The 14,431-nt window shown below is 31.9% G+C and overlaps 1 protein-coding gene across 1 annotated transcript in view; it reads left to right on the forward strand.

The window, feature by feature from the left end:
* Positions 1-11,068, forward strand: part of LOC149559881 (uncharacterized) — an 89,819-nt gene extending 78,751 nt beyond the window's left edge. The window contains exon 3 of the mRNA XM_089827502.1: positions 11,013-11,068. Within this exon, the coding sequence (XP_089683628.1) occupies positions 11,013-11,068 (56 nt within the window). The remainder of the gene's footprint in view (positions 1-11,012) is intronic.
* The last annotated feature ends 3,363 nt before the right edge of the window (positions 11,069-14,431 follow it).

Here is a 14,431-nt window from a genome sequence, read left to right on the forward strand (position 1 = left end):
AGAGTCTATGTAAATCCTTTAACTGGGTGTCATTCTAATGAAATGTTCTAAGGTCCTCTAAAAAGGCCACTCCTAACATGGTGATTAAATCCTTTAACAATATCACATTTAATAGTGTGTATTATAAACTTTAACTGGGTTGGCTTCTAACAGGGCTCACTTCATAAGAGTGAAAATTTGTGACATGTTCCTTGTATTTTTTCCCAAATTGGGTTTTCACATAAAATCCTAGTGTCAAACTTGTGTGGATGTTATTGTGATAATTTGTTGATTTAAGTTTACATTCTACAAGTATGTTACTTTTAGAACAGTGGACAACCAACTAGTGTTGTAAATAGTTTATAGTAGAGGCTGAGCAATGGAATGATAAGGTCTAAGATTATTTAAGTGTTTTTTTATTCAATTGGTACTTCTGGACCTTGGATAACTTATTCAACCCCCTATCTTAGTTATTCTAAATATTCTAACAACTTCATCTATATCGTATGATTGATGGGTACCTTTGATATGATAAATCTTAACACTGTGATATGATACATTGTAGCTAACAAAACTATCATGCGATATTTTTCCCAATAGTGATATGATACTTCAGAATTATCATACAAGTTTTTTGTTTTGCCTACTTAGAACATATGAAAAATATTCTCAAAATGCTCAAAAGCACTCAGAATAGCTCGAATATTAGTTACTTACTAGTGGACCATACTGCGGGGGTTGGTTATGCAACTAGCTACACTCAAATTGATGTCTCTCTATTAGAATCCTCCTCTAGGCCATCATTCTCTCTCTCTATGATCTAGACACAAAAACTCAAATAAGACAAATAATTTGAAAATGACCCCTTGGGCCCCTTATTACCCTTTTGACTCTATTTTAACCTATTTTGTGAACTCCTTGGATTTGCACAAAAACTACACCCCTGCCTAATTTTGACATCCTAGATCCATTTTCAGAATTGAAATCAAAACCTAGGTTCATCTTTCTTGTCAAAATTGCATTTTAAAATTCTATTTTCTTTTGCACAATTGGCTAACCCTTTTGAGGCTTAATCTTCAAATCTTTCTGAAGTAACCTTCATTTATCCATCTCTTCTTCATTTCTACTCTCTTTCTCTTTCTTTTTCATTTCATTTCATTTCATCCTTTCTTCTTGCTTTGACCTAATTCTCATGCTTTATCTCTCTAGTCCAATCTAGTCAGACTGGGGCATATTTTCATTGCTTGGTTATCATTCTTTGATCTTAATCATCATGGACTTTTCTTTATCTCAATTTAATGAAATCTATTTTATTTTTGCATCTCCTCTACCTCATTTCAATCTTAATCCTGAGGGGGTAGCAATACACTATCATTAATTTGATTTGTTTCATATTGATTATTCTATAGCTATATATTCTCTTAGGAGAATATACTTGACCTTTCCATTTTATCTTTATTTAGACATCTCTCTAGATCTTATACTTAACCTTTCCATTTTCTCTAGGACTAACTCTCTTAGGGGTGTTCAGTTTCATTACTAACTGATTGTACATTCAAGATATTCTATCTCTCCATGTTTTGTTCTTTAGAGTCAAATTTATCTATCATATTAGCTTCTTCATTCTTTGACTTAATGTGTTCCTAGATGGATCACACATTAGTCAAAGAGGGGAAAATGTAATTACCCAAAAATGGTCATCTAGACTATGAGAACCCTTTCTAGCATTTTTGCTTAATTTATCAATTGTTTATTCATGATCAAATCATCACTTTGCTATTTGTTTGATTATAACCTATGGTTTGACCACCTTATCCTTATTCTTTTATTTAACTTAAAGAACTTTCTCCCTTTTCATTTAATAAAATTCCCCAAGTCCCATTTATCTTAAGTGTGCACATGAGAAATATTATTTAAAAATAAAAGAAAAGGCTTTTTGTCTCACATGAGGGGTGCACTTTATCTATGCAATAGGAATATTTATAGATTTAATTCTCCTCCACATATCTTTTTCCTCTTAAAGTCAACCATTGATCTTGCTTAGGTGAGATTCTTGTGCATATGGATCACTCATGGCTCATTCTCCACCCTTGATTAAGTCTTTAATTTGCACCATCCATTTTTATTTAAAAGTAGGCTCCCTCCTCACTCTCTCATCTCTTTTTCACTTATGCTAAATTATGGTATAGGTTTTCTTGGTGATTTTGGAGCACTTAGAGCACTAATCTTGCACTCAATTTGCACTCACTTTGTTTACTTGCATTGTAGCTTCATAGCATTCTAAGCCTAGTTCTCTTTATGCTCTAGCTTAGATCACATAGCTGAATTAGAAGGATTTTTAGTAATTTCATTCTTGTTAGTTTTAGCTTGTATTTGGAGAGAGAGAGAGAGAGAGAGAGAGAGAGAGAGAGAGAGAGAGAGAGAGAGAGAGAGAGAGAGAGAGATGTTAGGAGTTAGTGAAAGAATACATAAGGTGAGCGAGTGAGTGTGTGTGTGTGTGTGTGTGTGTGTGTGTGTGTGTGTGTTTTTAAGAGGGAGAGATAATTACAAATATGTTAGCATTCATGTTTACCTATTGATTGGAGATTTGGAAAACAATGACTGCCTATTTTAGACTATGCTTAATTAAAATTGATGGAAAATTTTATTTTTCATGTCCTAGGATTGATTTATCTACATCATGTGGTATATCTCTTCAATATATTTCCAACACATTTTGAATGGAGTCAATCAGACTCTGAATGTGAAAGTTATGACTTCTGGAGTAAATCCTACATTTATTTCTTCAAAACTCCATCAGTTTTTGAAGAGATTTTTCATCCTTGAAACCCAATTGGGTTTCTCTTTTTATGTATTTTGGCTAGGCTTGGTAACCACGCCTAACCATTTTTTTAAATTTTAAATAGCTCGATCGGGTTATTGACATTTTTGGGTTTTTTTTTTGTGGTGTCCACTAAATTGTACACCATCTTGGTGCACACATAATTCATGAAGTAGAAATCATAACCTTCTTCTACACATAACAAAAACCAATTCTACTTCACTATGATTTGAAGCATAAAAATTGAAACCAATTACATTAAATACCTTCCAATAATATATCAAAATATAATTATTATATATTCAATGGGAAGAATATGTGAGGTGGAAAACTAGGCATAAAGTGTTTGTTGACATCAATGACAACCATTCTAAACAACTATGTTGATTCATCAATTATCCAAAGCAAGTCAATCTGCTAAATAATGCAACAATGATAATGTAAAGGACTTAAGAGGGATCAAATGCATAAGTCATGGTTAAAAAAATAAATAATAATTTTTATTTTAATAGAAAATATAATCAAAATAAAATTTAAAATATTTAAAATTTGAAAACTATTATAATTATAGGTGATGTAAATATTAATAAATAAAGTAATTGAAACTAATAATATTCTTATAGATGTAGTGATGAAATTTTTGTTTAATTAAATAATTAAAAACTATTTTATTAATATGGATGAAAGAGCTAATGAGATTGTGATTAAATGACAAGAAGAAAATATATTGAATATTTTTAATGTCTATAAGATTAATCAAAAGGTGCACAAGATCGACTTTGCAAAAAAGTGCTATTTTATTTAAGGTACTAAATATATGTAGAGATATGGGAGTGAGTTAAACATATGACCAATGATAATAAATATATAGAAGGTTATGTTAAAAAGATGAGATTTTTTTTTTGATGAATAGTCCTTTTCTACTAATAAATAATATACTAGTTACAATTCACAAAAAAGGGTCGGGGGATACAAGATCACCCTACGAGAGTTCACATGGCTGAAGCCAAAATCAACAACTATTCAATAAAAAAAAACCTTTTAAAAAACCCCTCAGGCTACCAAAGCAGTGCAAGCTAAGGAAGGTGGTTCATCATGATCATGGAAACCTTAGTCATCCCTAGGATTGACATGTAAGCTGGGAATAGTCCAACCATTAGCAACATCTTTAGGTGCCTAGTCTTCATCTTTAGCATCTTCCTACAGGGGTGAAATAGCCAACTCTAGGTGAAAAGGCCATTTTCTAGAAGAAACAAGAAGAGTACCAAGAGGGGGAGCCATTGAACCTAGGGACCAACCTAAGCCATGATGAAGTGGAGAAGTTGAGTAGCATCACTAACCACCTTTTCCACCACTAGGAGAGTAGTGGTGGGAAGCCTGCAAGCATGGCATGTGAGAGTAGTGAGCAGAAGAGTTACACCCCTAGTGGTAGCCCCTAGATGTAGTATGATCAACTGAGGTATTAGGAGGCACTCTAGAAACCAATTATTAGTTTTTGGTGACTGATCCGGAAAGTACTGTACATACTTCATAATTTTTTGGTCCATGGCTGAAATTGTGGCTGACATATGGCCGACATATGGCTGACATGTTGTATTAGGTTTAGGGATTTCATAACAATACTTTTATAAAAGGATTAGGGTTAGGGATTTCATAGTGTGTGATGCAAAAATTGGTTCTTGTAGTGGTATTGATTTGTAAGGGATTATGGATTGTAATTAGGTTGTAGTCACTAGATGATAATAATATTGGACTTGTTGTTTAGTGGACATAGCCCAGGGATTGCGTGAATCACATTAAATCTTGGTGTCTTGTCTTCTTTTCTGTGTGATCGATTATTTTCTGTTATTAGTTATATTTAGATTTAATTGTTATTTTTGTTTGAGGTTTAATCCTAACAAGTGGTATTAGAGCCTAGTTATTTTTTCAGTTATTCTCTGCAAGAAAGTCTCACAGTTGAGTGGGAGTGATGGTAGATGAGGGTAAGCTGAGGGTTGACAAGTTTAATAAGAAAAACTTTTAGTTATGGAAGATGCAAATGGAAGACTATCTTTATCAAAAATATTTATGGAAGTCATTGGAAGGAAAAACCAAAAATTGGGGATCTATGCCAAATGACGACTGGGATCTTTTAGATAAAAAGACACTTGGAAGCATTCGATTATGCTTGGTACCATCGGTGGCATTTAATATTACAAAATTGAAGATGTAATGAAATAACTTGTACAATAGAAGAAATAATATGAAATATTATGTAAATACTTGATAATAACAGAGAGTAATAGGCCACTTTGAGGGGGCAACCTCCAAATATCTCCAATGAGAACACACTTCGCAATATGATGATGAAATAAGACCCACAACCTCCTATATATACTTAATTATGCTTAGGTTGAATAGACACAACCTTTCATAACACCTAGGCTAACCTACCTACCTAAATTATAATATAATAATGATAATATGACTTAATTAAGGATTAAGATAGTCACAAGTTGACTATTCATAACCCTATATACAATAATATTAAGGGCATAGCATGCCCCCTCTCTTGAAAGAAGCATTTTCCTCAATGCTAACCAAGTGTGGATTCTTTTGAATGAACTCCTCATACTCCCATGTGGCCTCTTCAACTAATAAATTCTTCCATTGGATGAGATACTAAGTCAAGATTTTGTTCCTCAACTTCTTTGTGCATGTTTGAAGAATGCACTCTGGTTCCAAAATTAGTCTTCCTTATTCATCAAGTTCTGGTAGTACTGTTTGAGTAGAATATTCTACCCAATTACCTTCTTCAAAAAAGAAACATGAAAAACTAGATGTATCTTTTTTGTTGGTGGCTGACTCCCTAGAACTAGTTGTATGGCATGGTCATGATCCCTCTTAGGAGGAAGTCCTTTAGGCATATCTCCAAGGATCATTGAGTGACGATCAATTATTGCTTGTAAATATGGATTAGTAAGAGCATTAGATTGAGAGAATTCTAATGAACATAGCTAGGCCACAAATCCACCTGCACCTTTTTTAAGAAGTTTTTGCATTTGATGAGAGCTTACAATCTATGGGGATTTTGCCTTCAATTCCCTTAGCTCCACTACCTTTTCTTGTGATTGAAATTGCATGAATAGTTCTTGGAAGTTCATCTCAATTGTTCCCAATGTAGTAAGCTATTGTACTCCCAAAACAATATTTTTTGCACCCATGGATATCACATACATTTGGGTATCAAGTTGATAATCTCCCAAGGATAATTTGATGCTATGACACTTCCCTGAACAACTAACTATGCCCCCATTTGTAATCAAAATTTGAAACTCTAGGGTTGGATATTTAAAACAATTTAGAAGAGTTGCCAACTTTTTGTTGATGAAATTATGAACACTACTTGAGTTGATCAACACTGTTACTTTCTGCTTCTTTAATAAACCCACTACCTTGAGAGTTTGTGATGCACTAAAACCTGAAAGTGCATGACAAGAAATGATTGGTTGAGAATCATGGGATTCCTCATCTGACTCCCTATCCTCCTTTGATATTGGCTCATCCTCTTCTTCCTCACTTGGACCTTCAATATAGAAAAATTTCTTTTCACTATATTTATGCCCTCGACTATATTTTCTATCACAATTGAAACACAACCCTTTTTCTCTTTTCTCCTCAATTTTTTGTGGAGTCAACCTAGTAGGTTAAGGAAGATAAGGTGTTGAATATCCTTTGTCTCTTGTCACATTAGCCCCTTGCTTTCTAGGAATCAAGGACTTCTCCTCCACCTTGCATGCCAATATAAAAGACTCATTTACTAAATTGTGATAAAACATGCATACCTCATGTTGAATGTGATCCTTGAGACCACCCAAGAATAAATAATTCAAGTTCTCTATAATTGTATCCACTCTTATAGATAGATTTTGGAATTGTTGAATATAATCCTTAACTAATCTTGTTTGTTGAAGCTTAGCAAGTTGGCTAAAGAATTTTTCTGTCACACTATTGCTAAATTATGCTTGGAGTTCTTCTATAAAAATTGACCATGATACAATGAGACCCTTTTTTCCTTCTATAAGAACAAAGCCAATGAAACCAAATGAATTGATTTGGTTCTAGATATAAGGAAGCCATCATAACCTTTTGTCCATATGGGATTTGATGTACTTCAAAAAAGTTCTCCATTTGATTTATCCATGTTAGAGGATCCTTTCCATCAAATTTGTGCATATGCACCTTTGGAAAAAAAATTTCTAGACCTTGTAGGATTAATAAAATTTGTGTCAGTATTAGTCAACTTGAAGGTTTTACCTTGATTACTTGAGAGCTCCTTCCTTTTTTTATTCATATAGGTGCTTAACATGCTTTATATATCTGATATATCTCCTCATAAGTCATAGATATCCTTCTTAACCTCTTCCTTGAACTTACTAAGTTCCTCATTAGTCTTACTATCCTATGTTGCTTCCCAATCTTGATCAGTAGATTTCCTTGATGTGGTAGAATTCTTTTTGCCTCTTGTTGGAGGGCCCGTCATGATGGAAACCAATATTTTTGAACTAATCATACAAATGAAATTTAAATTCCTTGATTTATTTATTTTTTACTGTAACTTACTTGGACCAAGAAATCTTTACTCGAAAAAATCCCCCAAAAAAATAGCAAATTTGTTGCCTTGAGAGACAATTTTTATAATTTTGCAATATCTTACTTATTTTTGTTTTTCAATTTCTAAAAGCTTTGAATTTAGGCTCCTCTAAAATGTATTGAAAAACCCAATACAAGTTATACTCCAATTCGGCAGGATGTGAGAGATATGAAGATCTCAAAAAATTGTGTAGAAATAGTAATTCTACAATAATTTCCTCAAAATTGATCCAATTTCTCTAAATTTTGGACTATAACTTCTTTAATATGTTCTTAAAAAACCCTTTAAAAATCTGAAAAAAATTCACTAAAATCTGAAATTTATGCTCTTCCCAAAATTGCCCCAATGTTGAGAAAAAATCTTGCCTCTATGGTGCCAAGATCATGCTCTGATACGACTTGTAATGAAATAACTTGTACAATAGAAAAAATAATATGAAATATTATATAAATATTTGATAATAACTAAGACTAATCAGCCACTTCGATGGGGAAACCTCCAAATATCTACAATGAGAACACACTTCACAATATGATGACGAAATAAGACTCACAACGTCCTATGTATACCTAATTATGCTTAGGTTGAATAGACACAACCCTTCATAACACCTAGCCTGACCTACCTATCTAACATATAATATAATAATGATAACATGACTTAATTAAGGATTAAGATAGCCACAAGTTGACTATTCATAACCCTATGTACAATAATATTAAGGGAGTAGTAGAAGACAATAGAAGAGTTGATGCAAATCCTTGGAAACTATATGAAAAGCCCTCCACTTCAAACAAAATATTTCTCATGAAGCATTTATTTAATATGAAACTGATAGAAGGTGGATCTATTGCAGATCATTTAAATGATTTTAATACTATTACTAGTCAATTATCTTCCATGGGTATCAATTTTGATGAAGAAATTAGGGCTCTCTTGATTTTGTGTTCTTTACCTAAATGCTAGAATGGCTTGGTAAGTTGTAAGTAATTATATTCTTAGATCTAGTACCCTAAAATATAATGATGTGATCAGTATTATTTTGAGTGAGAAAACTTGTAGGAAATCCATAGGTGGATCTACATCTAGAAGTGTTTTAAATGTGCAAAGTCGAGGCATAACGACTGAGAGAGGAAATAATTCCAGAAATCATGGAAAATCAAGAGGAAAGTTAAAGGGGAGGAGGTCTCAATCAAGAGGACTGAAGGACTGCTGGTACTGTGCAAAACTAGGGCATAAAAAGAAAGATTGTTTGACATGAAAGAAAAATGAAGGACATAAACTAGATGGAGACAAGGAGGCAAATGTGGTAAGTAACAAATCCAAAGAGGATACTTTGCTTCTGTCTTTAGAAAGTGTTTATGATTCATGGGTTTTAGATTTCGGTGCTTCATTTCATGCTACACCTCATGGAGGTTATTTCATTGATTGTGTCCAAGGGGATTTTGGACTTGTTTATTTGAGGGATAATGAACCTTGTTAGATTGTTGGAAAGAGAAAAGTTAAGATTAAGTTGCAGAATGGGAATCATTGACTACTACATGAGGTAAGACATGTTCCAAGGCTGAGTAGGAATTTCATTTTAGTAGGGCAACTCGGTGATGAGGGTTGTGTAGTTACTTTTAATAATAAAAATTGGAAGGTTTCAAAAGGTTCCCTTGTAGTAGCAAAAGGTGTGAAAGTAGGCACCTTATATCTTTGTACAGGTCATATTGTTCCTTCTACTTTGATTGTTTAAGAGAAAAATGAATGTTTAGGAATAGTTGTTGTAGTTGAGTAGGGAGAACAAATAGTTGCTATAGATTTTGATACAATGTTGTGGCACTACAAACTTGGGCACATGAGTGAGAAAGGTATGAAAGTACTCCATTCGAAGAAAGTTTTACTAGGTTTTAAATGTGTTAATATGGATTTTTGTGAAAGTTGTGTGTATGAAAAACAAAAGAGAGTGAGTTTTGTGAAGACTAAGAAGGAAAATAAAAGGGAGAAATCAGAGTTTGTGCATATAGATGTATGGATACCGGCCCAGGTATCTTCCCTTGGTGGCTCTCATTATTATGTTACATTTATTGATGATGCAACTAGAAAAGTATGGATTTATTTTCTTAGACATAAATTTGATGTATTTCAAACTTTTAAGAAATGGAAATACTTGGTTGAAAATGAGACTAGTAAGAAATTAAAATATCTCAGATCTAATAATGGTGGTGAGTATTGTAGTCATTAATTTGAAGATTATTGCTCCATTGATGGTATTCATAGGCTGAAAACTATTTCAAGGAATCCATAGGAAAATGGAGTGGCTGAATGCATGAACAAGACTATAATGGAGCATGCAAGGAGCATGAGGTTGCATGTTGGGTTGCCCTTATACATGTGGGTGGATGTTATCAATACTATTGCATATTTGATTAATAGAGGTCCCTCTACTTCTTTGGGTTGTGGTATTCGAGAGGAAGCATGGACTGTTAAGAAGGTGAGTTATTCTTTTATCAAGACCATCGGTTGTGAATCTTTTTCTCATATAGATTTTAAAAATAGAACCAAGTTGGAAGCTAAGCCAAAGAAATGTGTATTTTTTGGATATGGCATCAATGAATTTGGTTATAGGCTTTGAGATTTTGAAAATTATAAAATTGTAAGAAGCAGGGATGCCATATTCAATGAGAAAGTGTTGTACAAAGATCTGTTGCAGCAACATGAGAAGAAAGAAGATAATTATGTAGTATTGGATGATACTCCAAAAGATGATGTTCCAGCAATTCTTCATGATGTTCAAAAACCGTAATAGGGTAAAAGCACAAACCTATGTCACCTTTTATGAAGGAGAAGTGATATCAAAATTTAAAGTCTTCAACTTTAACAAAATAAAAGTGGCATTTGTGCTAAGAATTTGAAGATGATGTAAATTAATGAAATGTGTAAAATTGGATGAGGTTTATGTCTATAATTTTTTTTTATAAATTGAGTGAAAATTTTATTTATTTTTGAATTTTTAAAGTGTATTTTTTATTTTTCTAAAAATACTAAAAATATAGAGTTTTTTTCCCGTCAAACAAATATATGCAAATGTTCATATTTTGGTTTGGTTTTAGAATATGTTAGAGTTAACATGTATACCTAGTGCACCGAAAAAGAAAAATTGAATTTTGGCTAATATTTTTGAAGTTATAACTAGTCAAAGTCAAAGTTATCAAAAATTGATAGTTTTTTTCTCCCGTCAAACTTTTTTTATCAAATCTACATATTTTTTTAAAAAAATTACATATTCTTGAAGAAGACTCGCTCCTCTAGTGGAACATAAAAAAAATTGATTTTTTAACATGATTTACTATTTTTTTCTTAGTTTTGAATAGACATCTTCCTGAATCTTAAGATACCTACTTCTAATATTTTCAAATTATAACATATTATTCATAATCAAAATTAAAAAAAATTGTATGATCATAATTGTGACTCCGAGAACTACAAAAGTATATTTTTAGTTTTAAAAAAAAATTCAATTTAGTAGGTCAAATTGGCCTTCAAAGTGAGATGTTTACAGAAGTTCTAATTTTTTCTTGTTTGGCTGCCACATAGGATGCCACATAGACTGTTTCAGCCAGAACTGTTTTGATCGAAACAGTTCCTGTTGAAATAGTTCCAGCTGAAACCCCTATCGACAGATTAAACGGCCAGCGGTTAATGTCACTATTTGATAATAAAAAAATTGTTTTTTCTTTTTTTAAAACTTAAATATACATGGACAACAAAAATTGGAAGAGGATTTTCAAAAGACAATTAATTTTGAAGCAATTTTCAACAACAGTTCTGTGGATTTAATCAATATTACAAAGGATCAAATATTTTGAAGGTGCTTTTTTTCTCGTCTAATTATTTTTATTTTTATGTATTGTATATTGAACCATTAGCTGATATTTAGTGAAATCTAAATTTATTTATTTTTGTTTCTATAGATTGAAATATTCAGTGGGTAGTAAAAGGAAAAGATCAAGGAAATATGATAGAAAAAGAGATGACAAAATCAAAGGCCATGCACAACATAATCAAAACCAACCTACTAAAATTCCTGAATAGGATGAGATTCATGAAGAAAATGAAAGTAATGAAGAGGAAGAAATTGGAAGTTCTATTGATAGAGACAAATTAGAAAGCATAAAAAATTTGATGGATTTGGATGAAGAACTACTTTTTAACCAAATTCTATCTAAAGATATGATAAATGATAACATTATCAGAAAGCATTGTCAAAACATGTGGGATGAATATTTCAAGGATAAAAGTATATTTGGACAGGCACAATTATTTGTCAAGTTATTTAGGAGAAAAGATATGAGACCTATTTTAGAGTTGTTGGGTGTTGATAACAGGAAAATCCATGCCCATAATATTAATAAAACAATAGTTGAAAACTTACAAAATGCTTATAAAAAAATTGACAACACAACTCGAGGAAGTGATTTGAGTAATGCATGTAGAGCATTGATGACTACTATATCTAGTAGAAAATTGATACATAGAAAATAAGTACGTGCAATTTCTAATGTACTACATATATCTAGAAGAACTGTCCAGAGATACATCAAGAGGAGAAATATGCTAGATGATAACATTGAGAATAACTGGGTGAATATTTGTAGAGTTCCTTGAAAAGACAAGATTTCTAAAGAAGTAAAAAGACAAGTTATTGAATTTTGGACCACACATTCTCGTGTTTCTTCCAACAGGCGTGATACTATACAAATTAAAGATCAAGAAACAGGGGCCAAAATTGAACATCCAAAATATTTCATAGATATAACTCAAAGTGAATTATTTGAAGCATTCAAACAAGAATTTTCAAATGTCAAAATATGTCAGAGAATGTTTGAGATTTTATGGCCTTCCTTTGTACACATAAATAAGATGCGTGAAACTTGTTGTTGTAAAAATCATGTTGAATTTGGTCTACACTTGCAATCATTTAAAAAAGTTATGGCAGTACTTGATCCTACTTTGGTCATCCCTAGCAGTACAACACAATTTGTGAGGTCCATATTATGTGATAAATTAGAAGATTCAGATGAATTCAAAGTGCAATGCATCAAAAATCAGTGTGAAGATTGTGGAGATTTACACAAATTTTTTGAAATTATGCAAGTTGAGAATATTAATGAATCCACACCAGTTTCATGGATGATATATGAATATGAGACATACCAAAATAATAGAGGAGATGAATCCAAAAAAATTGTATTGAAGGAGAGTGAATTGCATTATGATGAGTTCATGACCAAGTTTCGTCCATTGATATATCCACATATCCAACATTGTCATGGTGCACGATGGGAAGCTAAATAGTTTCATGATTCCAAAAATTGTTTTCCACCTAGTTGTATACTTTCAGTTGTAGATTTTTTTGAGAATTATACATTTGCACCTCATACAGAGCTCCAAGGCCAATATTATCATTCTGAACAAGTTGCAATATTTGTGCAAGTGACCTATAGACATGCACAATTTGAGGTGGATCAGATAGAAAGATTGGATGAAAATGAACGCATAATCATCAAAGAGGTTCATTTCTATATTAGTGATGATAGAGTTCATGACAGGAGTTATGTGGCTCATTGTTTTGCAATGTTCTCTGAAGATCTCATAAATCGTGGAATAAATGTTTCAGAGCATTGGATTTGGTCTGATGGATGTGTAGGTTAGTATACATGAAATAGTTACACATTTATTTAACTTTATTTTAACTTATATTTATTTGGACATGTCTATTTCTATTTGATATATGTACATGGATAATTGTAGATACTTATCATGTTTCATGTTCATAGGTCAATTCAAAGCTGCAAAAGCATTTAATTGGTTAGCAATGCAACATGCTAGAACCAATGTTAGGTTTTTATGAAATTTCTTTGAAAGTGGACATAGAAAAGGGGAGCATGATGGAGCAGGAGCATGTATAAAACATGCACTTTGACAACATGAACTTGCAAGTAAATATATGCATTTTTTAAATGTGCATGTTTAATACTCTAGTAGCATATATTTTAAATTTTATATATACATACATATTGTATGTACATACAGGGAATAGGATAGAGAGCGCAAATCAAATTTTTGAATGGTGCAAAGTTCATTTTGCTACTTGAGATACTAAATACAATAAGCGTTACTTTTGGGAGGTGAAAGGTGAACTAAGTTATATTTATTTTTAATGTATTTTTCAAATCAAGTTGAGTTTTTAATTAAATATTTATTTTGAAATATGACAATTATTTTTTGTATTTTTAACAAATATAGATCAATCTAATCCTTACAATTGTCAAACGATTCCTGGTATTAAAAGTTTACATCAAGTGATGACTACAGAAAACCATAAACCTCTAGTAATTAAAGTAAGAGAGAAAAAATGTTGTTGTGATGACTGCATTAAGGACAATCTAGTGAGTGCATGTGAAAATATTGGGAATGGATATGTTTCACATTGGGATTTGAAGGAGATAGTTAGAAAGCCTCCTTTTGAAGATGTTGACATTGACATTGACATTCATGATCATGTATATTCAGTTGATTATGAGCGCATTTCTGATTTAGTTATGGCATGTTTGTGTGCATATATACATATATATAAATTAATATACATGTATATTTATTTTAAAATTAAATTATATTTATCCATATTTTTATATACATGCAGGAGATATTTTTGCAGTTCAAGCCTTACCAGATAATGCGAAAAATGTGGACTATTATCTTTTAAGATGTACAAAAGCAAAACACAAGTTGCTAGAAGGAACTATAGATGCTAATCAACAGTCATATCCAATTGGATCAATTGTTATTGAAGGAACATATTATCAACAAATAAGGGTAATTGATAGTGGTATTGAATTTATTGAATACAAGCCTGGAGAAAAGGTTTTACACTACAATAACCATGTTATAGCAACCAAATTACAATTTGAAGTAGTACAAAGAAAAGGACATCGTGGAAATCAAAAGTGGAA

The sequence above is a fragment of the Cupressus sempervirens genome, chromosome 4, assembly GCF_028749045.1.
Source record: "Cupressus sempervirens isolate cs-2001-9-10 chromosome 4, ASM2874904v1, whole genome shotgun sequence".
NCBI lineage: Eukaryota > Viridiplantae > Streptophyta > Pinopsida > Cupressales > Cupressaceae > Cupressus > Cupressus sempervirens.